The following is a 24,345-nucleotide window of genomic DNA, read 5'->3' as shown; positions in this document are numbered from 1 at the left end:
AAGTACAGTTAAGATTGTGCATTGCATTGTACATAATCTAACCTGAAAAACAATAAATAAGTATTGAACTGTGGTTAATGTTATACATGCTGAAGTATTTAGAGGAAAGTATAGCAATGATTACAATTTACTTTGACATGCATCTAAAAAATAAATGGATTAATGGATAGAGAGATGACTAGACATGTAACAAAGTATATTATAATGTGAATAATAGAGTCTTGTCAATGTAAAATTCTTTTAGTATTGCTCTGTTGGAAAATTTTCAAGGTAAGATACTAGAATAAAAAACAAACAATAAAAGTTTTTTAAAAGTACATTCAATTTCTCTACGAGAAAATTTTAACAAAATTAAATTTGTATTTTGAGAGTACAAGAAAACGTCTGGTGTTTACTGAACAATTAGTGTTTGATACATGCCCAAATTAAAGGGTAAAAATGCTTCTCAACACTAAAAAAGAATAATAATAATCTATGGGAAGATCCTTGGCCTTTGACCAAAAAAGTATACAGGTTTTCCTGGCCACTTTTGAGTTGATTTATATTGTTATAAGTTGTTTTTAGGGTGATAATTCCAAATATTCAGTGATTATAAATGATTATAATGTAATGTCCATATACCCCAAGGAAGTCTCAAGAACTCAAAAGTATTATTTGGGTTTATATCCTTTCTTGGACTTTTGTACCTTGTTAAATAGAATTAGGTTTTTATAAATGATTTCTGATCATTTTTACTAACATAAGCTTTATTACAGGGAAACTGTATAGTACTATAAGCGTTATCCTGCTTTGATTTGCAAACACTAATTTTTACTAGTAGGTGTATGAATGTATGTGTGTGTTTGTATGTATTTATATATTCTTTTATATTTGCAAAGCTCTCAAGCATGATGAATGCTCTGCTGGTTATACATTACCTCCAGTATAGGGTTTCCAGTTATAATACTTTCCACGGAAAGGCATATTGTCAAAGTCTGCACACTGTTTCTCTCGAAAATCTCGGGCCCCCAAAGGACATGGCTAAAATAAAATAAAATCATAAATGGTATGATTGTTGAAAAATACCAAAACTAAGGGACAATGTCCCTAAAATTAAAATTGCCTGAACTCGTCACTGCCTGATGCTGTAGCTATAATTCTGGCATTTATTTTACATTTACTTGTTCTACAGCAGTATTCAGACTGACGTATCTGAATTGTAATCTTAGCCACAGAATAAATAACTGAAGTAATTTATACGAAATTATGTGTGAGACAGATTCCTTATAACTTTATACTCAGATACATGTCATAGTCCACTTTGCAATCAATCCATCAGGTACCTTCTTATAAACACACATAAAAACTAGATGAAGAAACTAAAACACATAATGTCTTTTGGTAACATTATTTAAGGTCCAGTTGCCACAGCTACTCCCAGCTCTTTATTTTAAGGAATCAAGAGGCAGGTTTGTAACACAACATTCAGCACTGTTAATTGTGGTTTGGATCCCTACTACTATAGCTGTTTACTGTCTAGCCTTGACAAAAACCATATTTTAAGATGTGGAATGAACTGGGCAAATGCTAGGCCTCAAGTCTAAACACCTTCAAATTCAAAGAATTTGGACTTACTAAGATTTACATTTAATCTACGAACATCACAGAAAATAAAATACTAAATTGGTTCAAAACATGTGCATGTGTTGGGTGGGGAGAGAGAAGGATGTTGAGAGGGTGAAGAGAAGGTTATTTGTTTTTAAAAGTTTGGAATGCTTCTTCTACCTGAATTTTTTTAAAAAGGAAAACCTTGCCAATGTAGTTAGGTCTAGATTCCAAATACCACAGGCCATCCTAAATTCAATCTTTAAGTTCACAAAGAATTAAAAGTATAACATCTCACTGTGCTTGAGCAATATGACCTAATTTGACTTATCTTTTAGAGTTCTGCAGTTGTAGCACCTAAAACAATCACTGCTTTTGATACACGACGGAAAAAATATCCTGCTCACATATTGAACAACAAAACAAGTCAGCAGATAAAATTCTTAATTGTGAATAAATAATGAGTAGATTAAACTCTCAGAGATCATTCGAGGACTTTTTACTACCCTCCCTTGGATCTCTACATTTACTTTATACAGTTTTCTGAGGTCAGTATATTGTAAATGGTCCCTTGAAGCATGTACAAAAATAATAGATCACAACGTGCAAATAGTCGCACGGTCATCATTACATCCTCTATATTGTGGTTCAAATCTCTACCATATCAAGTCCAAAGCCTCAAATTCTGAAAACAGTGCAAATAGGTCTGCATTCCATTGTGAGCTCTGTGTTTTAAAATGATTTCTGCACGTAATTTCTGGGGGTTAAAACTATTAAGAAGGAAGCCAAGAAAAGCCATGGGTACAGGAAGGAGAAGGTCATATGCTGGGAATAGTTGGAAAAAAGGCCATCCTAGATGAAAGAAACTTATGAAATAATAAGAGGAGATGACATTTCATAGAAAACCACTGGTACATAAAAAACCCTGAATTAACAAACTAAGGCATCATGAGGACTATTCACTTAAAAACAAACAAACAAAAAATCCCATTCTTGACTATCTTGTAATGAATCTCCTAAATACAGGCAAAGTAAAAAGTCCGACAGGAGGATATTACAGTTTAATAAAGCACTTGGATAACATTTCATAAAATTTCTAATCTATACTCTTTCCTGTGATAACCACTCAGGGTCAGCGTAATAAAAATATTAACAACGACAACAGCTATTTAGCATTTACTAAGCATTTAGCAAGTACCCACTCTATGGCACACTATTTGGAAGCCTATAGATGTATTATCTATTTAATCTCTTTCAACACTCTTAGGTAGCTGTAATTAATAATCCCTTTTACCGAATACACTGGCTACAGAGGGTTGCTCAGTGATAGTTTCAGGGTGTAAGGGCACTCCCTCATCTGAATGGGAGCTTCCTTTGAACTCTAAATGCTACAGTAACAGCATAAAGTTTTAGCTCTGTTAATATGTATAAAAACTTAATAGGAGTAACTTGAGTTCCTGTCATTTCAGCTGCAAGTTTCTTTTCTTCTCCAAACTACTTTTTCCTCATTTATAAAACAAGAGGACTAAAAGCAAAATTTTGGAGTATGACAAACCGGGATTCAATTCTAACTTGGTCTTTTATTTAATTCATGGCCTTCAGCAATGTACTTAATTTTCCAAGCCTCATCTATAAACTGGGGATAGTACTAGTATTTACCTCCTAGGTGAGGATTCATGTGAACTGTTTAGCTCTGTACCTGGCATAGAGCAGAAGTGAATAGCTATTAGCAGCTGTTCTGGTCTCGGGTCTAGGCATTCTTACATTCATTCCTCACCTTCTCCTGCTCTGCTCTGTATCTCAGAGGAACAAACTCTGCAAGCTCCATTTTCCAGGCTTCTGTGTCTGCTGATTTCTGACAATGGTTCAGGCAATGAAGGCACTCCTGGGAGAAGCCAGAGTATTTCTCTTTCTTTCTTCACCTCAGGCAGCACCACAGGCAGAAGTACAATCTTTTTGTGACTCCAACTTTAGGTAATAGCACCACACTTACCCATTCCCTCCACCCTCTGGCCCTATCCTATGATTCTAGCAGGTAAGGGGATGGATAGTGAGGTGGGAGGGAAGTTGTTTTAAAAGGTATGGTCAGAGGGGCACCTGGGTGGCTCAGTCAGTTAAGTGGCTGCCTTCGGCTCAGGTCATGATCCCAGGGTCCTGGGATCGAGCCCCGCGTCGGGCTCCCTGCTCAGCAGAGAGCCTGCTTCTCCCTCTCCCTCTGCCTGCCGCTCTGCCCACTTGTGCTGTCTTTGTGTCAAATAAATAAATAAAATCTTAACAAAAAAAGGTATGGTCAGAGAAATTCTCTCTAGTAAGGTGGCCCTTGAATAGAGAGTTAAAAGAAACTGAAGGAGTGACTCACACATCAGTGAGAAGAGTAAACAGTAAATGCAAAGGCCCTGAAACAGGAGTGTGTTAAGGAGGTTCATAGAATAGCATGGAGGATGCAAGGGCTTAAGGAAACTGTAGTAGACTTGATCCCACGCCTTTCTGTTTCTAGAATATATGAGCTAGTGTTCCGTTTTCCTGATTTCAACGTTTCCTTCAATGAATGCTCTGAATTTGTGTTGATTAAAAATTAACTCAGTAGGAGTTGTATATCCTCGTTCCAAAGAATAAGAGTGATCAAAGAAAAGAGTAGTTTCTTAAGGAAAAATGACATGAAGTATATTTTTATTTTTGTTTTTTTAGGAATAGTAGAGAGTTTAAGGAGTAATGCTTTTTAAATTGCTTAAAGGTAATAAATGCTGACACCATGCAAAAACAGTGGGCATAAGCAACCAATTTTTTATGTAAAGCCTGACAGGTTTTCAGCCTCCTAGTGTTAACTCTAATCAAGCATCCTCTCCTTCTAAAAAGCAACCAGCAGGACCCCACATAAATCCAGAGGGCAAAACTGCAGGTCTCAGCATTTTTAATCTTAGTATTTTCAAAGAAATAATAAAAAAAATTAATACTAGCATCTTTATCAGCACTTTTTTTTTTACAGAGATATGTTAGCACATTCTACAGACTATCTTATGCTTCCAATTACACTGATTGCTTAAAAGCATCTCCTTTTGACTAAATACTTTTTATTGGTACATAAATCTAAAAACAAAGAAAGGATAATTCATTGGGGCATAAAAGTTGCTATAGAAAGAAATCTCAGCTTCCGCTGACAAACTTTGTAGTGGCATTTCTATTACTGGACTTCTAATCCTGGTTTTGTCTCAAAGAATACAGTGACCTTGGCAAGTCACAGAAGCCCTTTGTGCCTTCTCTCTTTCTTTTGCAAAATACACCCAAAATGCCACTTAACTTCAAGAGAAATACATCCCAAAATGTCTTGCAAATGAGGAAAATTCCGTAAATACTGTGTTATATCTTACATGTAATAAAGTGTGAGAAGAAAGCTGAGCACGAAAATTCTTTTTCCCCTTTCCCATTCCTCTCCTCTTCGTAAAGGAGATAGGCAGGCTGGCAGGATACAAGGATTTCCTATGGCCTCAGGTAAAATTGCAAAATGAGCAAAATTGGTATTTTATTCTCCTACTACTTTTCTCTATTGTGCTTTTCACCTTCTGCTGTTTCTTCCTTTCTTGCTTCCACACTACATGCACTTTTGCTTCTTCACTATTACACTAGACCACACTTCAACACTCCCCAGATTTAATTTTCTGCTTCCTCTCCAGGATGGCAATATATTCTTAGCCGGCTATACCCTATTAGTTTCAGGAGCATAAGTGGAATTTAAATTCCAGCCCCTGATCTGCTTAGCAAGTCACGTACTTGACATGGGACTGTGAAGAAAGGACATTTTTATTTGTTCACCCAAAAAGGCATCACTTCCTAAGTCACACAATGACACACATGCTAACAAAGTCCTTGCTGCCACACCTTCTCTTAGAAGTTGCAAACAAAACTCCTGATTTCCTAGTTACCAGGTATTGTACGATTATCTCACTAAAGTTGAACGTAATGTCCAGTGAATCATCTCAACCAGTTTTGATTCAATCTTATCTTTTCTCTCCAAAATGGTTTCTGATTTTTTTTTGTAGTTTCACTGAATATTTACTTTTAAAGAAAAAGAAACAAAAGTCTGCTAAACCTATATTGTCCAAACTAGAATCTAGCTGTCATATTTGATACCATAATCCTCTGTGCAAGTTTTCAAACTTAAATCTATTTCTGTATGGCCTGAATTTAACTGAAATGCTATCTGTCCATAGCATAACCCTTTCCTCTAAGCCTGTGAAAATGTCAGGCAACATTCACTTTGTAATTTTTAAAACATCCCTTTTAAGAACAAAATAAACAAGCAAGCTCTATTCTGTGTTTAGAAGCTAGTCCTTATTTTTCAAAACATGATACACACCATAAAAGTCATACTAACCCAAAGAAGATTAATGATACTTGCTCCTGTTACTTTTTTGCCACATATAATACTATAAAAATATTATATATAATATTCATAAAAATCCAGTGTTGGAGACAGATCTGTTTTCTAATTATAACCTGGGACACGGTTATAACACTGTTAATGGATCAACTCTGTACCTTGTTATCACTTACCCCACACCTCTCCCTGGGGGCAAGGTCTGTAGTTTCAGAATGTTCTCAGCTATCTGGTTCTGCTGCAGGGTAAGGTTAGACTGGAAGTAAGACAATGTCAAAGGTGACCAAACTCTTTCAGAGAAGCTTACCTTGCCACACCCACCTCCCAGGGGCTCCATCCGTTACAAGAGCACTAAATAAGTACTCAGAAATCCTATGCCTGACTCAATCCCTTCCATGGTACTGCTCAGCATTAGTTCCTCATTTTAAAATACTTTAAAAAAAAAAAACTTGTTCTTCCTCTTTATAAAAGTGATTTGAAGATATAATGAGTTTATGTATGAAAGTATTTTGTAATTTTTGTAATCTGCTTGGAAACAAAAATGTCTCCAATATTAACTACACTGTATTGAGTACAGATTAAGTATTAGGAAGTAGCACTGGATGTTCTACATGTGTTAATTCTTTTAATTCTCAAACAATCCTGCAAGGTGGATATAATTATATTCTATAAAGGAGTTCCCTGAAGTTTAGTGAGATTATTTTGCCAAGACCAAACAGGAATAAGAGTTACAATCAGCATTCAAACAAGTCAATTTGAATCCAAAATCCATACTTTTCCCACTACAATCCTACCTTGAAATATAGGCTATATTTCTCCACAACCAAAGGAGTGTATCACCTCTTAATGACCATAAGCAAGGTCTTGAAGAAGAAAAAAATTGCAGAATAGCATGCCCCTCTAGAAACGCTGACTGAGAAAATACCTAGGTACTATATAATTTATGCTTAAATTTTTGAACAGACCACAGATGACCTAGAAACCCTTCTGAGTCCATAATTTTTTTAATAGTTTTGATGTATAAGATAAAGGAGGAAATGCGATGTTTAAGATGCAAGACAAATACAACTTTCCATCCCAGCCTGAGTGAAGCTTAGGTATTTCACCAGAAGTTTTACCGTAGTTGTAGAGGTTGCTTTTAGGCAACCAACTTGAACAATGGAAACCTGAGTAATGTAGAAGGGCACACGGTGACCCCCAAGCCCCATGCTGAATACAAACAGCCCATTAGGGAACCCACCTCCAAATATCCATAAGCCTTAGCTGACCTATGGGTTACTTACACCCAGACACAGATACCAAAAAAAGGAAAATTCCATACATTCCCATACTTCCTCACCTTCCCTCTTTAACTGCAACCCCCACCACTGCCTCTTGGCAGACAGTCTCTGCTTTGCCATCCTTCCCGCCTCTCCCTTGTGGTGTATTTGATAAACATCTACCTCCTTTGTTCTGCCTTGGGTGAGTTCTTTCACTACCAGCGCTGCCAGCCTCCACCTAATCTGGTCACCCCACACTAGTCACATTATCAAGCAGACACACAAATCACAAATAACATACAACAGGGAAAACAAGGATTTTTTTTTTCCCTTTGGTTTTGGAGAGTAGCTAAGCTAAAACAGGAAATTCTTTTTGGAAATGTAGAAATGTCTTTTTTTATGGCGTTATGACTTCCATAAAATTCTGCTCTTCAAACCAAAGTCTCACAAGGGCCATGTCTATTATCTATTAGATTAGCTTATGATCCCAAATATTCTATTATAGTTGCTACTTTAATGGTGAGACCTAACTTCATCCAATTCTACTCTATATCTATAATAAAAGCTCCTGATTTCTCAGTAGCTTCAAGATGAAAACCATTTTAATTTGTTCCTGCTATAGTTATTGTCTTTACATGCTGTTCTGTCCTAGAGACCATTATATATATGGATGTCAAAGAAAGAGTCCTTGTCTAGTTGCTTCTGAAGGCTTCTGGGGTGACCGATGATGATCTAGGGAACAAACTGCCTAATGCATCCTAATGCAGATAATCAGCTTCAGAGTCTAACATGTGAATACCTTTGGCCTCCAGGCTGATTAGGTTACTGTTGAGACTGGTCAAGCTAATTTTACAGCTGGATACAATTTTCTGACCTATTTTTAAATTTTTTAAAGATTGAGATTTTTTTCTTTACAAGTTACCTCTTCTATCTCTGGGGATCTTTTTCTTTCCAACTGGGGTAAATGGAACAGGAAATAATGGGAACATTGTTCCCTGTCCACTGGACAGCTCTTGTCTTTCTACCATTCCTCTATCCTTCAAATGCCTGTGGTGGGAATTAAATCAGCATTGGGGACAGGTGTGGCTGTCTTGTTTTTGTGCTAGCCACTTTTTAAGACTACTTGGCCTACAAAGTTTCTCAGTTTTAATTTTTCCTCTAACTTAAGCAAAAAGAGTACTGTCAGCCTTGCATGTTTCAATCTGATTCATCAGTGTGGAGATCCCTATAGGAGAATCAAAACTTCAAAATAGTAAAGTGTTCCTTTGCGATATATCTCTTTTTGTTGTGGCTACTTGACATTATGAAACTTAGAACTGATAGTGTTTGCCTGTTTACTCATGCCTCTAAGAAACTCAGAGTAAAATGTGTGGTCCATCTTATTATGTAGAAGGAGCTTATGATACATATTTAAAGTATTGATCCCAACTTAATATTATTTTCCTTTTTCTTGGATTTTCTAATTTATTCTGTTTTTCACTTATGATTTTAATGAAGCTAACTCAACTCTAATCAGAGAGTAATGACTAACAATGATAAATAATTATGATATGTAAAAACATGAGAACTAAAGTGGTAATCTATAGTACTAGCTGGCCAATCACAGAAATGAGAAGGTCAAGACTGCTATACTACATGAGAAACTGACAGGCTATGAATGGATTGTAAGATCTTAAAAGGAATGCAAGTAGGCTCTATCAAAGACATGTGGATCAGACTAACATCTCCTAGATTTTGTTTCTTTCTTTGTTTTTTTTCTTTTCTTTCTTTTTTTTTTTTTTTTGAGAGAGAGAGAGTACACGTGTGCCTGTGTGCAAAAGCTCACACGAGCAGGTGTTGGGGGTGGGGGGCTGAATGTGGGGGGAGGGGCAGAGGAGAGGGAGAGAGAGAATTTTAAGTAGGCTCCACATGGGGCTCGATCCCAAGACCCTGAGATTATGACCTGAGCCAAAATCAAGAGTTAGGCACTCAACCAACTGAGCCACCCAGGTGCCTCATAGATTTTCTATTTTTTGTTATAATGTGCATTCTGAGCATAAATTAAACAGCAGAGAGCAAACCTCCAAGATTCATAAATGGGTGCTCCTGCCATTTGACTGCCTAACATGATCTCATTCTGTGCAATGATTTGCAAATTCTTCCAGGATCATTTGCAATTATCCTTTATTCCCTATTTAAGTCTCAAGAAAAGCTCTTGGATCACAAATGACAAGCCAAAAATGCTTATGAATTGTTTCCTAGTTTTTGACTGTCAAATTGATTTTAACTAAGTGTAAAAATGTCTCTTAGATATTATTTACAGTGTCACTAAATATGATGAGCACAGTATTAAATGATGTTAAAAATGCACTAAGTTTAGAGGCTGATCTAATAAAGACAAGTATACTCTGGAATCCCTTAAATTAACACCCAGGCAATACAGGGGAAAAAAAAGAACATTTAAACCATTGTACAGGGGTGCCTGGGTGGCTCAGTCGTTAAGCGTCTGCCTTCAGCTCAGGTCATGATCCTGGAGTCCTGGGATCGAGCCCCACATCGGGCTCCCTGCTCAGCAGGAAGCCTGCTTCTCCCTCTCCCACTCCCCCTGCTTGTGTTCCCTCTCTCGCTGTGTCTCTCCCTGTCAAATAAATAAATAAAATCTTGAAAATAAATAAATAAATAAATAAACCATTGTACATTTAGAAAAAAGTTCCAAGGTTAATTTAAAGAGTACAAACACAATAACCCTATAATACTTCCATAGTAACACCCATTCTGTGCTCACTGGAACATACTGAAGTTCTCTTGCTTGCATGACTCAATCTTAACTACAATCAATTCACTCTTCATGATTTATCATTAAATTCTCTGTCTTATAATACAGTCTATATAAAAGAAACTTTAGAATAGATTTATAAAATATAGGAGTTTCTACTCTAATACATTCTTGAAAAACCTCTTTCTACAAAATTGCACAGTAAAAATAGCAGGCATATGAGAAAAATAGCGCTAGAGGCAGACAAATCAAAGACAGGACACTAACAAAAACAATAACAATTCTAATAAAATACTAGCACAGTTTAAAAAATACCTGGCAAATTCCTAACAAGGGAATACTGGAGTAAACATAGGACTTTATCTTCACCCCCACCAAAAAAAAGTGAAATAATTTAGAAAGGGTTGAGGATGTTGAGTTATAGAGACAAGAGGCCAAAATACAAAGAACAGGCAGAAACACATGATAAGGAGTTCTATGACAGAGCATGAGGCCAAACTAGCAAAAAGAAGACTGTGGGATAAAGGGTCAACATATACACTACAATTTTCCTCTACCATTCAGCTGTATCAATGTAGTTTGACTTTAGTCGCTATATCACTTAGTGGCAAAAAATATGGCACAAAATGACAATCACTTATGAGCTAATTTGTGTTGCAGAGGCAAAGCTGTAATAGAACAGATTATACCAAAACTTTAAATTAGCATATTTTTTCTAGATTTTTATTGAAAGAATAAAAATTTAAAATATCTCAGCAAGCCAATTCACTGCCCAGGAGAAGAAGAACTCTCAGATTGGGAAGAAAATATGGTTAAATTAATGGGTCCGGCACACAGTGAATGCTCAGTAAATGTTAGCAGCAGCTACTACCACTACTACTACCACTACTACTTCTGTTGCTGCTACTTCTGCTAGTAAAGTTGGAAACTAAACGAGCTCTGAGCACACATGTGTGGCGTACCCAGGATCTGTCACTCTCCACTTCATTGCTAACAGAATTCTGATTTTTGCCCAGGAATCTACCTCTCAGGAAAGATGACCTTAACTTCATTTTAGGGGCAAATCTGGATTAGTCTAAACCAATTATGGTAATCCCATTCTTTTTTGCCCATGACTGGTTTAAAATGGATATGTACCCTCCAGGCCAATAAAACATGAATGAAGTCCACCAAGGGAACAAGGGAGGAGTTTTGGGAAAAGCTTTCCTTATAGGAAGGAGAGAGACACAGTAGCAGTTTATCTGGTCTCTTCCTCTGAATATTGTCAGGGCAAAAGTACTTTAGGTGCTTTGATGCTCCACTTACATTTTTGAGTTCCCCTTTCTCAAAGAATTTGACCTTCAGGAATTTCCCTCACTATCTTGTCAGTTATTTGCAGATTTTAAAGTGACGTTTTAAAACATTCTTATTCAATAATTCTTAAAAAGAGTTCTGTCAGAGTAACTTACTCTATCATTACCAAAAATGGAAATATTCTACATTTGTTTCCAAAATGATCTAAGATTGATTTGTTTTGAGAATTTTATATATAACATTTAAAGTCTTCTTTATAACAATTATTTTTCTACTGCATAGCTAGACTATGTAGCTCGGTGCTGTCCAACATGGTTGCCATGAGCAACATGTTGCTATTCGAATTTAAATTAATTAAACTTAAAAGTTCTGTTTTTCGTTTATACTCACATTTTTTTTTAATTTTTTTTTTTTTTTTTAAGTAGGCCCCATGGTCAGCATGGAGCGCAACACGGAGTTTGAACTCATGACCCTGAGATCGAGACCTGAGGTGAGATCAAGAGTCAAACACTTAACTGACTGAGCCACCCAGGTGCCCCAACACTAGCCACATTTCAAGTGCTCAATAGCTAATTTTGCTAGTGGCTACCAGACTGGACAATGCACATATAGAACATTTCTATCAATGAAGAAAGTTCTCTTGGACAGTGCAAGTAGATTATGTGTTCTGAAAGTTTAAATTTTCATATATTAGATTATACTTTAAAAGTCCCCACCTTATAAACTTATGCTCAGACGGTTTTATGAACTTATCATGAAAATAAATTTCAGTGTGGTAACTGAATTGTCTCATATTCTGAACTAGTAAAGTCTAGATTTGTGAAAAAAATTTGTATTTCCATGATATAGTTATGTTAATTGTATCATTTGCTGAAAGCTAAAACAAGACAAAGCTGGTAATAGAAATGCCAATCCACCAATAGTAAGTTCTACAATCTGAGCATCTAAAACAAAGTCCATGGGTAAAAAGCAACAAGCCTGATATGTCTAGTACTTTTTGTTTCTTTTTCTTTTACTTATCATACATTATTCGTATTATAGTACCTATCTTATTAAGGTCAAAGCATATGCCTGCCCCTACAATTATATAATAGAAACAAATGTGAATTGAGACATGGGTTTGGCTTTCTCACGCCTACCTAACATAGTCTGATATACAGTAGATTTTAATGTATTCTACCCTTAGGTAAAACCTCTATTCTTCTGAAATTCATGCTATTCATCCAAATCACTCTCTGGCTTCATCATTCCTACTGACCTCATCATGGTCATTTTCTCTCTTTATTAAAGGATCTGGTACCTGGTTCACAGTCTCACTCTATACTCCAGGTTTTAACATCATCCTGAGTGACCTCAACATCTGCATAGAAGACTCCCCAAATTCCCTGGCCTTGAAGACCCCTGAACTCCTTCATCTCGCCCAAGGCTAGGCATGTATTCCCTTGGCCACACTGCAGATTTGTCATCATTGAGAATAGTCTCACTTGTCATATATGAAATTCAAGTACATTCCATTCTCTGATCCCTATACCTTCTATCTCCCTCACTCTGTTTTTCCTACTACTACATTGGTTCTTCAATTTTTATGGATTTTTGAAGTTAGGTCCTTAATTTTCTCCTCTTAGTCCTCTTTAGACTGTCATTCCCAGTGCAGAATGCATGAATCAGCACTTCAGTCATTCCCACCAGTACCCTTAAATTCTTTCTGATCTGTTTATTGTTCTCTTGTAGTCTCACCTTCTCTGATCCATTCTCACATAAAGTATAAATCTGAGGCTAAGTTTTTGAATGGTGTCTTACTACCTCCAAGTAAGTATCATGCTGTTTAACCTACAAGTCTTGCACTTAATTTTCCTTCTACCTAGAATGCTCTCATTGTCACGTTCTTCTTTTCTGGTCAGCTCCTATTTGCCCTTCATATCTTTACCTTCCTATGGGAAGAAATCCTAAATCCTTAATTAGGCTATGTGCCCATTCTATGTGCTTTTATAGCATCCCATACTTATTCTAAGATATCATACATTTATCACGCTGAATGGTGATTTTCTGCACTTAACTGATTTCCCAGGAAATTATAAGATCCTTGAGAGCAGAGATTGTCTTTCTCACTCTAGAACAGTCTGATATACAATAGGCACTCAATGGTTTGTTGAGTGAATGAATAAATAATGCTGGTAGGCTGGAAGGATCATTGTAATTGAAGCTACATGTTACTACTTCAGGATGCAAATGTAACATAGAAGTAATATGATCAATAAGCTAGAGAGTATATTAGAAGTATGCATGGGGGGAAATAGAGCAGGGTAAGGAAGATTAGGAGTCTCAGGGTTGTAGGAAGTAGGGAAGATTGCAATCTTAAATACGATATTCAGGCTAGGGCTCACTCAGAAGGTGACAGTTGAATAAAGGTGAGGTAAAAGAGTAAGCCATGTAGATATTTTGGGAGAAGAGTATATAAGGTAAAGGAAATGGGCAATGCAAAAGCCCTGAGGTGGGAGCGTGCCTGGTATGTACAAGGAAGGAGGCCCATGTGGCTGGAGCAGGGTTACTGAGGAGGAAATAGTTAAGAGATTAGTTCAGAAAAGTAACAGAGGGCTAGATTGTATAGTCTTTGCAGGCCTTTCTAAGGGGCCTGGATTAAATTAAAATGGAGTCATTGAAGGGTTTTGAGTAAAGGATATAATTTGACTCACTCTGACCCCTGTATTGAGAACTGTAGGGAGCAAGAGTAGTAATGGGAAATCCACTGAAAAAGCTCTTCAGACTAAGTCAGTGAAGAACAAAGTAGTAGCAGTGGAGGCAGTGAGAAGTAGTCAGATCTAGGATATATCTTGAAGGGAAAGCCAATGGGATTTCCTGAGGGATTGGATATGAGCTGTGAGAGAATGGAATCAAGAATGACTCAAGGGTTTTTGGCTTGAGGTAGAGGGAGTTGACATATGAGATGGGAAAAACTGGGAGGTACAGGTAAATGGAAATGTTTTAGAGATAACATTTGGACATGTTAAATATCAGATGTCTATTAAAAGTCTAATCAATGGTAAGATACGAGTCTGGAATCCATGAAAGAAATCTGGGCTAAAAATATAAATTTGGGCGTCAAAGGACATATGAATGCTATCGAAAGCAATGAAACTGGATGAGATCACCAAGGAAATAAATACTGGTAGTGCACAAAAGAAGGGCAAGGACTAGGTCCTGGACACTCTAAGAAGTAAGAGAAAAAAAGTAGGAACCAGCAAAGGAGAATGAGAAAAAACAAGTAGCAGTAAAAAAGGACAACCAAAAAGTTGTATGTTATGGAAGCCTACTGACTATCAAGTAAGATGAACACACTCAGAATTGACTATTGTATTTAGCAACATGGGAGTCATCTAGCCTTTGACTTGACAAGAGCATTTTTAGTAGAATGATGGCAGCAAAAATCTGACAGGAACAGTTTTGGGAAAAAATCAGAAGAGGAACTGGATATGGAAGTATATAACTCTTTTGAGGAATTTCGTTTCAAAGGGAAGAAAAAAATATGAAAAGAACTGGCAGGTGTTTTGTTTTTGTTTTTTTAAGATAGGAGAAATAACAATATGTTTGTATGTTTATGGAAAAATCCAGAAGAGAAGATATTAGGAAAATATCTATATATTTATGAAATAACCAAGAATTAAGATAAGAATAGAGTTGGAGAGCATGACGGTCAGGAATACTGTGTAACAGTCTGATGACATGAAATTAAAAGGTGTGGTTTTTAGGTAGGAGGGAGGAAGAATGATCTGAAAGAGGTAATGAGATATTGAAAAAAAAAGTCAATTCACTTCCACTCATTCAAGAGCTAAGGGAGAAAACACCTTTAGAAGCCTAAAGTTTATTTTAAGTATCATTAGAGGACAGCCAGTTTCCATTAAAACAACAAAGTGTAGAGAAGGAAAATTCAGAGACATCAAGATATAAGGGCTTTTGCTGCCAATGGATCATGAATTCCTAAGGGCCCAGAAGAAATGTTTCAGTAGCCGGGCAGAGATACAAAACAGAAGATGTGATATGCAGAACTTTATGGGATTGGATGGCAAGACATGAGGAATGACCTGGGAATCTGGGGCTTCTTACAGTGGCAAGCATAAAATAATCTTATTTTATGGGCATAATAAGATTAATCCTGGTGGAAAGATAGTGGTGGCAAAGGTGTGAGTGTTGGGGGACCAAGTCATTTTGGGGGACCTACGACTCTCTCTTGGTACCTATTGGGGGGAGATTGTATTTGCTCCTAGTGCTGGAGCTTCCCCTTGTCCCCTGTTGATGGAATTTCTGGACGTGAGGCCCGTTCCATTCACTATTAACAATTTAAAAAATTCATGTGACCTTCATACACATGGATTTATGACCAAATAGCTTACAGTTTTAAAAATTTCCCTGCTCTAGGGGAAATGTAAGCTAATTTTTCATAGCAAAGTTTGGTTTTACTTACATCTGTGTTACAGGAGCGATATCGTTTCCTTTCCCCAAGGCAATATTTTCCACCTCCTGAAGGTCTGAAAACATATTTTGTTTAACATGTGAATATATCTGTCTACATAAAGAGTATATATATTGCTTGATGAAAACATATTAGCATTTATTTTAAGAAAATACAAAATTTGACATTTTACTAGTTATTAAAATAACAATCATGCTGGTGATTGTTAGCAATAATGATTATGGTTGCTGAACATAAAAACTAAGGCAGTTTGCTATGAATAACTTTACAAGACTCTAAGCTGTCATGATTTACATTCTTAAGAAAATGCAATTAAATAAATTTATTTTCTAATTATCATAGTAAGCAGGTACTCAGTTCAACACAATGAGTTTAAAAATCACTTACTTATAATGAAAAACCACTTGAATCGTATTCAACAAAACACATAATCTGATACTATCTGTTCACTAAGTAGGAAATGGTAAATTTACTATTTTTTCCGGACTGGAAATGACAGAATACTAAGCAACTCTATGGAAATAGCTTCAGTTCAAAGTAAATAATGCAGAAATGGATTTCTATCTCATTATATGAAGTTTGAAAAATTACATTTAAAAATCAGATGGCTTTGCATTATACACTATATATTACACTCCAATTAAAGAAAAAGTAAGATGTCCAATATTTGACTTACATAAATTAATTTTTTAAATATTTAACATTAAGGAAAGTCATATGCTATTATTTGGGCATGCTATTTCGAATAGAAAAAACTAACTTCTTTTAAAAGAAGTCCAAGTCATTCTCTTAAGGATCTGGGTATATTACTTATTATCATAGATGTTTATAGTTTTGGTTACTAATTTATAGTAGCCTGCAGTTGAGCTTAGGTAATTATTCTGTAGTTGTTTGAAAAAGATCAAGTATAATTATAATTTTGGCTCACTGGTAGTCAATGGAATAATTAAAGTTACATTTTGAATATATTTTGAATGCCAGTGGATACTGATTCTAAAAAGGAAAAGGAATGGCCCAATTTAAATCAGCTTGGGAGAAATGGTTTGGTCAGACAAAAACAAGGGCGTGGGGATGATGGTAGCATGACTAGTTTATGAGCGGGTGACAGTGAGCTAGCTCTGTTTAGCAGAAAGATAATAATGGAAAGAAAGCTGGAGAATGGAAACACAGAACGAGTGTAAAGGGAAATAATTTCAAACTAAAAAGAGTAAAAGAGAAGAAAAGAGATATTTAGAGAGGGGAACCAAAGAGAGGGATCCTGAGTTAAAAAGAGAAAAATAAAAAATGAAAGCTGACTATCTTTTCCCTAGGAAGGGATAAAAAGCAGAAGGGATATTATAATGCCATGCTGCACCAAACACTAGTTGGGAAAGGAGGCCTGCAACCTGAGCTACAGACAAAAAGGGGAGCACTTGACATGCAGCAGCTAAGGAGCAGTTTAGTCTCCGGGGGGGACAGGAAAGTCTAACTGGGGGACTGGTCCACCTGTAATGGGCACTGGTGGGAGAGAGAAGCAATACAGCTACCAAAGAATACTGATGTGGCTGGCCTTTCACCAGGGGGACTCTGACCGGAGAAAAAGAGTGGTGGGAGAGGAACAGTCTGACCTGCATAAAATAGTCACGGGAAGAAAAGTGGTGGCAGCTCCGGAAGATGATTAATAGGGGCATGTGAATGGAAACTATTTTAACACATGGGCAGTATTCTTTTCATTGTGATTTGTGATGCGAATCAAGGCATTTCAACCCTTGAAGTGCTCTCATTGGTCCTTTTAATACTAATGTAGCAGTAATAATTTTATGTGACATGTGAAAAGACTTACGTTTCCTGGGAGTAATGGTAATGTAGCTAAGAGCAGACCTGGATTCATCCATAATTCAGTAGTTTTTGGAGGGGGAAATCTATCTGATTATTACTAGATTAAAGGTCTAGCTATACCTGGGATAGATAAACAATGCTATTCTTTTTTCTTTTTCTTTTATTTTTAGTTGCACAGTAAGGGGGAAGGAAGAAAAAGAAAGTCTCTCTAACAAGGCTCTTCCACTCTCCTGTGCCTATTGCTTGTTCAGAAGACAAACACTTGGCTCACTAGTGAAACGTTTTTACAGATAACATGTGAAACCACAGCTTTGAATCATTTCCAACTGTGTCTTTTTGTTGGCTCCGGCTTACTTTAGCTACTTACGCTGGACTGTCACAGTGTCTTAGGGATGAGGAGACGCCTCCCCCGCAGGTCCTGCTGCACTCTCCCCATAGTGACCAGGGACCCCAGCCCCCATCTATGCTCTGGGGCCAAGTGCCAAAAGGAACACAATCTCCCTGATAACACCACTGCAAGATTTCACAGAAAACACAGAATTAGCTTTTAGGCAGATAGAGCTATCAGGTTAGAAATACATAAGGTCCGGCAATGACCAATTATAGGCATTAGCATTCTCCAATAGATAACAGACTGAGAGTTCTTTAACTGTGTTTAGACAATGGCGAAGGTGCATGTGATTTGCAAATTATCTTTGGCTAGGCAATGATTTATAAATCTCTAACCTGTACCAGGAGTCTAGAAAACTTGACTTCACTTCCTTTTTTTATTTCTCCTCCTCCAGAATCCTAGTCTTTCTCATTAAAGAGAACTCAAGTCTTTTTTAGATATTTTAGCATTAGAATTTTTTTTCTTTATATTCCACTATTATTAGGCTCATGGAATGATAACGCAATATGGAAAGTTCCCCAGTAAGGAATTTTTATGATGGTAATTGCTTTTACTTTAAAAAAAAAAAAAAAAAGGCTGGTTGAGGCTACAATAGTAAAAGAATGTGTTGTGGCATTTCATCTACACGAGTCCTGCAGACATAATAAAAGTAATGCCAAGATACTAGGGACAGGGTACAAAAAACTCTTACATACACTGACTAGCCATGTGTATAGTCCCTGCATGAACATGTGTACTGGAATTCTTTCAGCTTTACTCTGCAGTAAACCAACCACACATACTGCATGTAACTAGAGAGCCAGGAATAATTTATCGAGACACAGACATCACATAATCAGCTCATAACTCTAACATGATAAATCTTATTTGCAGAATATGGTAAAAAATGAAAGCCTTTTTTTTTTTTTAAACCAAGGATTTCTAGGTTTTTACCGGTGCATTTTTCTGAATTACCAAATTTTGACAAACCATACTGATGCTGTGAAAGTCATTTGTTTATATGAATAACAATAAGAAACATTCTTAGAGTTGAATAACTGGCAGCAACGTCATTGTTACACAAAAATTCAACTTTATATTAAAATGCAAAGGTATTCTGATATATGATACTTAGAAAGTAATGAGTCTATTACACTACTTCCACATAGCCGGAATTCTTTCACTTTTCATCATTTTCATGGCTACCACATCAGACAAAATAGGCAAATGGAATAGCTTCTTACCTGGTCTCTATGCCTCTACTTTTTTCTACCCTTAATCAGCCCATTCTCTAGTAAGCTTCAGAGAGCTCTTTTAAAAAACATATTATCACATCATATCACTTTTTGCTTAAATGATTGCACTACTTTCCTACTTCCCTTAACTCTGGTCAGCGGTGGCCTTTGTGATCTGACCCCTAACTCCTTCTCCAGTCTTATTCTCCCTTGCAGATTGGTCCAGAACACTGGACTTCTTTCTTTTCCTCAATACACTAAGTTTGTTCCCTCTTTTGGGCATTTGCATTTGCTGGTCCTTCTGGGAATATTATTCTCCCAATTACTTATGTTGCTGTCTACTCATCATTTGGTCTCAATCAAGTGTCCTTTCATCAGAAAGGTCTTTCCTTGACTACCCTTATTCTGAAGAGGGGTATCTCCCCACTCCTTCCCACCCTCCCACCTCCAACTCCAGGGTGTAATAGAGATTACATCCTCCTGTTTTAGTTCCCTCTTAGCACTTACCACTATTTTAAATTACCCTGTTTATTTTTTTAATTATTTCTTTAGTATTTGTCTCTTCTCATTAGTATGTAAAACCAGGAGATGTACATATGGCTATTTATTTATTTTAAAAATTATGAACATAGCTCCCTACTCATTTTAGGTAATTCATCTATGCTTTGAAGGGGCAAATTCAGCAACAAATCTAAGCCCACAAATAATCAAGTTATTCCAGCAAAATATATCCTGAGAGGCAGGATAGTATGATGGTTGAGAACTGAGACCTGAATAAGAACTGAGATACTGAATAAGTAACTTGACCTATCTGCACCTGAGCTTCTTCATAAATAAAAAGGTAAATAATAATAGAGCCTATAGCATGTGAGATTAAATAAAGATAATGTGAAGAACATGGTAGAAAGTATCTGATACATAGAAAGAGTTCTATAAATATTAGTAACCATTGGGCAAATTCTTTAATTTCTCTGGATCTCCATTTTCTTATCTGTAAAATGGGAATAATAACACCATCCCTCTAGTAGGGCACATAAAGTGCTTATAACAGTGGTTGTCTCTTATTAGGTCTTCAATGAAATTAGCTAATATCATTGTTAAAATGGAATGCTTACATGTAGAAATGAGGCTTATGCAACTGCAGAGATCTAAATGTGGTGTGGACAGCACTCATAACCTTCCAAAGTCCTAGAGAAAGCTAAGTTCCTGCCAGCTCCGGATGATGATGATAATACGAATTCTTGGAAGCCACACAAATTTTTCAGAATGCAGAAAGAAATCATTAAGCACCCTTAGGAAGATTTGTTTCTCTCCACAGCGAATGGTGCACGTTTATCTCTTCCTATAGTTGATGGCTCTCAGCATTTTTAAATTTGTTGACAGAATTTTTAATACCCTTTATTATAAAAAATTATTTAGGGCGCCTGGGTGGCTCAGTTGGTTAAGCGACTGCCTTCGGCTCAGGTCATGATCCTGGAGTCCCTGGATCGAGTCCCGCATCGGGCTCCCTGCTCGGCAGGGAGTCTGCTTCTCCCTCTGACCCTCCCCCTCTCATGTGCTTGCTCTCTCTCATTCTCTCTCTCTCAAATAAATAAATAAAAAATCTTTAAAAAAAAAAAAAATTATTTAAACTAAAAAGACAAAACCAAAAACTGTTGACCCATTTCTCCCACCGCTGGCAACCACCAAATTGTCCTCTGTATCTATGAGCCTGTTTTTTTTTTAAATACATATATATTTAATACATAGCATTATATAGCAACGACTGTGTTATTTAAATTTAATTAAAATGTAAAATTCAGTTCCTCAGACCCACTAGCCACATTTCTAGGGCTCCATAGCCACATGTGCTAGTAACTACTATGGTGGACAGAGCAGATCTAGAACATTTCCATCATCACGGAATGTTCTATTAGAAATGCTGAATGTCTAGAACAGTGTCTAGCATGTAGTAGATATACTACAAAAATTTATTGAATGAATGAATACATTACTTAAATTATAGAATTCTGTGTTCTATTCTGGTTACTCCATGTAAGGAAGGAACTAGAGATACTGGAGAGTAAACAAAAAGTCAAATTCATCTTTGTTTCCATAGTAGTTGCACTCAGTCAATTTTCAGTAGTTTTAACAACATGAAGGAATTTTTTCAGAGAAGTACTGGGTAATTAATTATCATTTGTCCTTCAAAAATTAGGCAAGAGAAAGTCAAAATTTGATTGGCTATAAGGCAGAGCATTCCGACCCCAAGTCTAATAAATGTTAAAGTAGGACATTATGAAAGATAATTAGTTTTATGAAAATTACCATGAAGAAAAAAAATCATCTGTCCCAAATGGCGCACCAGAGGTAGCTGGCTGAACTGATAATACAGCATCAACCCTGGGAGCAGGGCTACTAGTAACAACGTACACTTGAGAGGGAGAGAATATTTCAGCTGCCAGGTTACAGCTTACGTAATTGATTTTGAAAACCAACCATTTGTATAATGATATCCCAATTGTGTTAGGCCTCCACCTATACAAAAGTCACAATCTGGGCCAACTAATATTTATGCCTGTGCCTATTTTCCTTTGGGAATAACTGAGCATTGTATTACTGACCAGCAATTCCTGGTTTTATTCCCTGTGGTTTCAATTAATGGCAACTAACACTTTAAAAAATTCCAAATTTTAAAATTTACCTGTTTTTCAAGTTGGAAATTTAGCATTAGTGATGCCAAATAACATTAAAATTTAATTTTACATTTATTTTATATAATCACAGAGTTGCATCTAAAGCTCAGAGGGACTTTGGAATTCACGTGGTCTAAACGCTTCATTTTTTCACAGGAGGAAACCAGAACCTTAAGGAGGCTGACTTGCTCAAAGTCACTTTGGACAGAAAAAGGATTATTTGTCCAAAATACACAGAAATCAGTGGGTAAAAAAACAACGTAGGTGTAGGGTTATATTTTAGAAGTATATTAAAGTATACTGTACTATCTTTACTTCATAAAATACAAAATAACACTAGAGATAAAAACTCTTAGTTGCAAGTGTACAGCTACATGTTATTTCAGACCTCTGAGTATTCTTATAATTTATAGATAAAAACTTTATTTTTTGCATTTTTCAGAGGACAGAGAAATGATGAAGGCCATAAGAATACTGAAAGATGTAGGTTCCAAAGTATTTTGTAATATTGTTATATATGTTTCCTAGATGCCCACAAAATGCAGGACAGCGAGAGAAGTCACATAAATTCTCTTGTTTTCTTTTTAAAACTTACTCTTAAGGTAAAAGACAAACACGATATTCAGTTTGTAGGATGCTCCTCAGTTCTCATCATCAATTAACATCTACACAGCAGTATTTCATAAGTGACTTACTAGAACCTTTCATTGCATAAATTCATGCTATTGAATTTTATCTGTTCCACGGAGTTATAACATAATAGACAATTGTATCAGAAAGTTAAAAACAAGTATTAATGGCTAAAAAATGAAAAATTCTCAAAAAGTAATGTATCAGTCATCTAGCAGTTGACAAAAGACTAGAGTTTAGCTTAATAACCAGTTAACAACTTATTTAATTAGTTAACAAGTTAATTCAGTCTGTGTGTAGTCTGTGTTACAAAACCTGAGCTCTTATTCTAGCAATATCCCTGGTCCAAAGCAAGTAATTTGTTTCTTCAGATTCCCTACCTGAAAGATAGGGACTAACTTTAGTTTTCAAATCCAATGTGGTTTGGATTAGACAGCTTCAGAAATTAGTTCTATGCAGACATGCCTTCAAAGAAATTATAAATCTACCAAAGGACTTGGTTGATATTGATCTCTGGCAAAATGGTCTTTTGAGTTTTGTTTAGTTTCGCCCTGCCTTATACTTAGAGTAAAGGATCTCTTTGGAAATCTTGCTATTTCTGTGCTCTAGCGCTGGTAAGTATCTTAACGTAGTACACTGATTTTAGAGAAGAAACTTATTTAACTTAATAGTAAATGCTTTAAGAAACCTCTAGGGAACTTCATGTGGAACAAGTTGAGCTAATTTTCTAGATTATTACATTAAGCAGTATACACCAAGACTTTAATATAAGTCATTAGTAATATAATTAGATTATACCAAATAAAGCAACTTGAAGTATAAAGCTGAGAATTTTGAATGTTGTATTTTCTACTTTTCTTCTTATTTTTTTTCCACGTGAAGTTGCTAACCCTGTAAAAGCTCTATTTACAGGCATAGAATTTTACTTCATTTCTTAAACTAAGTTAGTTAAATATTCAGATGGAGACCAGTTTCTAATCTTTATTCTCAAAGGTTATATCCAACCTATTGATTTTAGACTACTCTAAATATCAGTTTTGTTACTTCAGCCTAAATTTTCTAGATAAATTGGGTAAATTTGGCCTTCTTTTTCCTAATTCAGGTATGTTAAACCAGATTCAGAGAGGTGACAGAAGTAAAACTATCACATTTCAAGAATAAAATCTCACATTGCTCATTCTTGCTTTTCACATTCCTTCTAAATAAAATAAATATGTCATTAAAACGACCTAGAAAGATGATACATTCCAGTGAGGCTTTAAAAGTTTTCTTAAAAAAAAAAAACTTACCCATTTAATAAACAACATCTTTTGATGTTGTTTATTTCATGATCTACATCAGGGAATTACGTTCCAACAAGATATATTACAAATCAAACAATCTAAATGAGAATTTGTCAGAATTCCACAAAGCAAAATTTCAAGATGGGTATACACAGTATTTTTAAATACATATAATATATATTTTTTAATGAGAATCATTTTAGGATGTGATTATGGTACATCTTGTACCATAGCCAGCACTTTGGGTCCAGCCAGCATCAGGAATGAGAGACCCCTAAGGAAATCCTAAGATTTTGAAGGAAGTGATATTGGTGATTCAATATGGAACATACTTCCCAAGTCAGAAAAGCTGAGAGTTGGAGCACAGCACTATTAAAAGCCTTATCTTTCCTCTGTGCAGGTGCGGGAATGCAAAAGCTGATTTCAGCCCAAATTCTAAATCAGAACTTGTCATCCCATGCTATTTAAATTTCTAGAGCAACTGAAAGGACTATTCTTTTTTCACTTCCTGTGTTTATAGTTTGGGACCCAGTCAAAACATATTACATTGTACTCTGAAGTGAATTAAGATATAGGGCTGCAAATGTCCTATTATATATC

At 36.0% G+C, this 24,345-nt stretch overlaps 1 protein-coding gene across 1 annotated transcript in view; it reads right to left on the bottom strand.

The window, feature by feature from the left end:
• Positions 1-24,345, bottom strand: part of ADAMTS6 (ADAM metallopeptidase with thrombospondin type 1 motif 6) — a 295,911-nt gene that overhangs the window by 68,753 nt on the left and 202,813 nt on the right. Inside the window, exons 13-15 of the mRNA XM_036117447.2 lie at positions 17,920-18,065; positions 15,726-15,789; positions 918-1,020 (exon numbers count right to left, since the gene is read on the bottom strand). Coding sequence (XP_035973340.2) covers positions 918-1,020; positions 15,726-15,789; positions 17,920-18,065 — 313 coding nt within the window. The remainder of the gene's footprint in view (positions 1-917; positions 1,021-15,725; positions 15,790-17,919; positions 18,066-24,345) is intronic.

Source organism: Halichoerus grypus, chromosome 2, assembly GCF_964656455.1.
Source record: "Halichoerus grypus chromosome 2, mHalGry1.hap1.1, whole genome shotgun sequence".
Lineage (NCBI taxonomy): Eukaryota > Metazoa > Chordata > Mammalia > Carnivora > Phocidae > Halichoerus > Halichoerus grypus.
The sequence above is the reverse complement of the archived record's forward strand: the minus strand, read 5'-3'. Positions and strand labels throughout refer to the sequence as shown.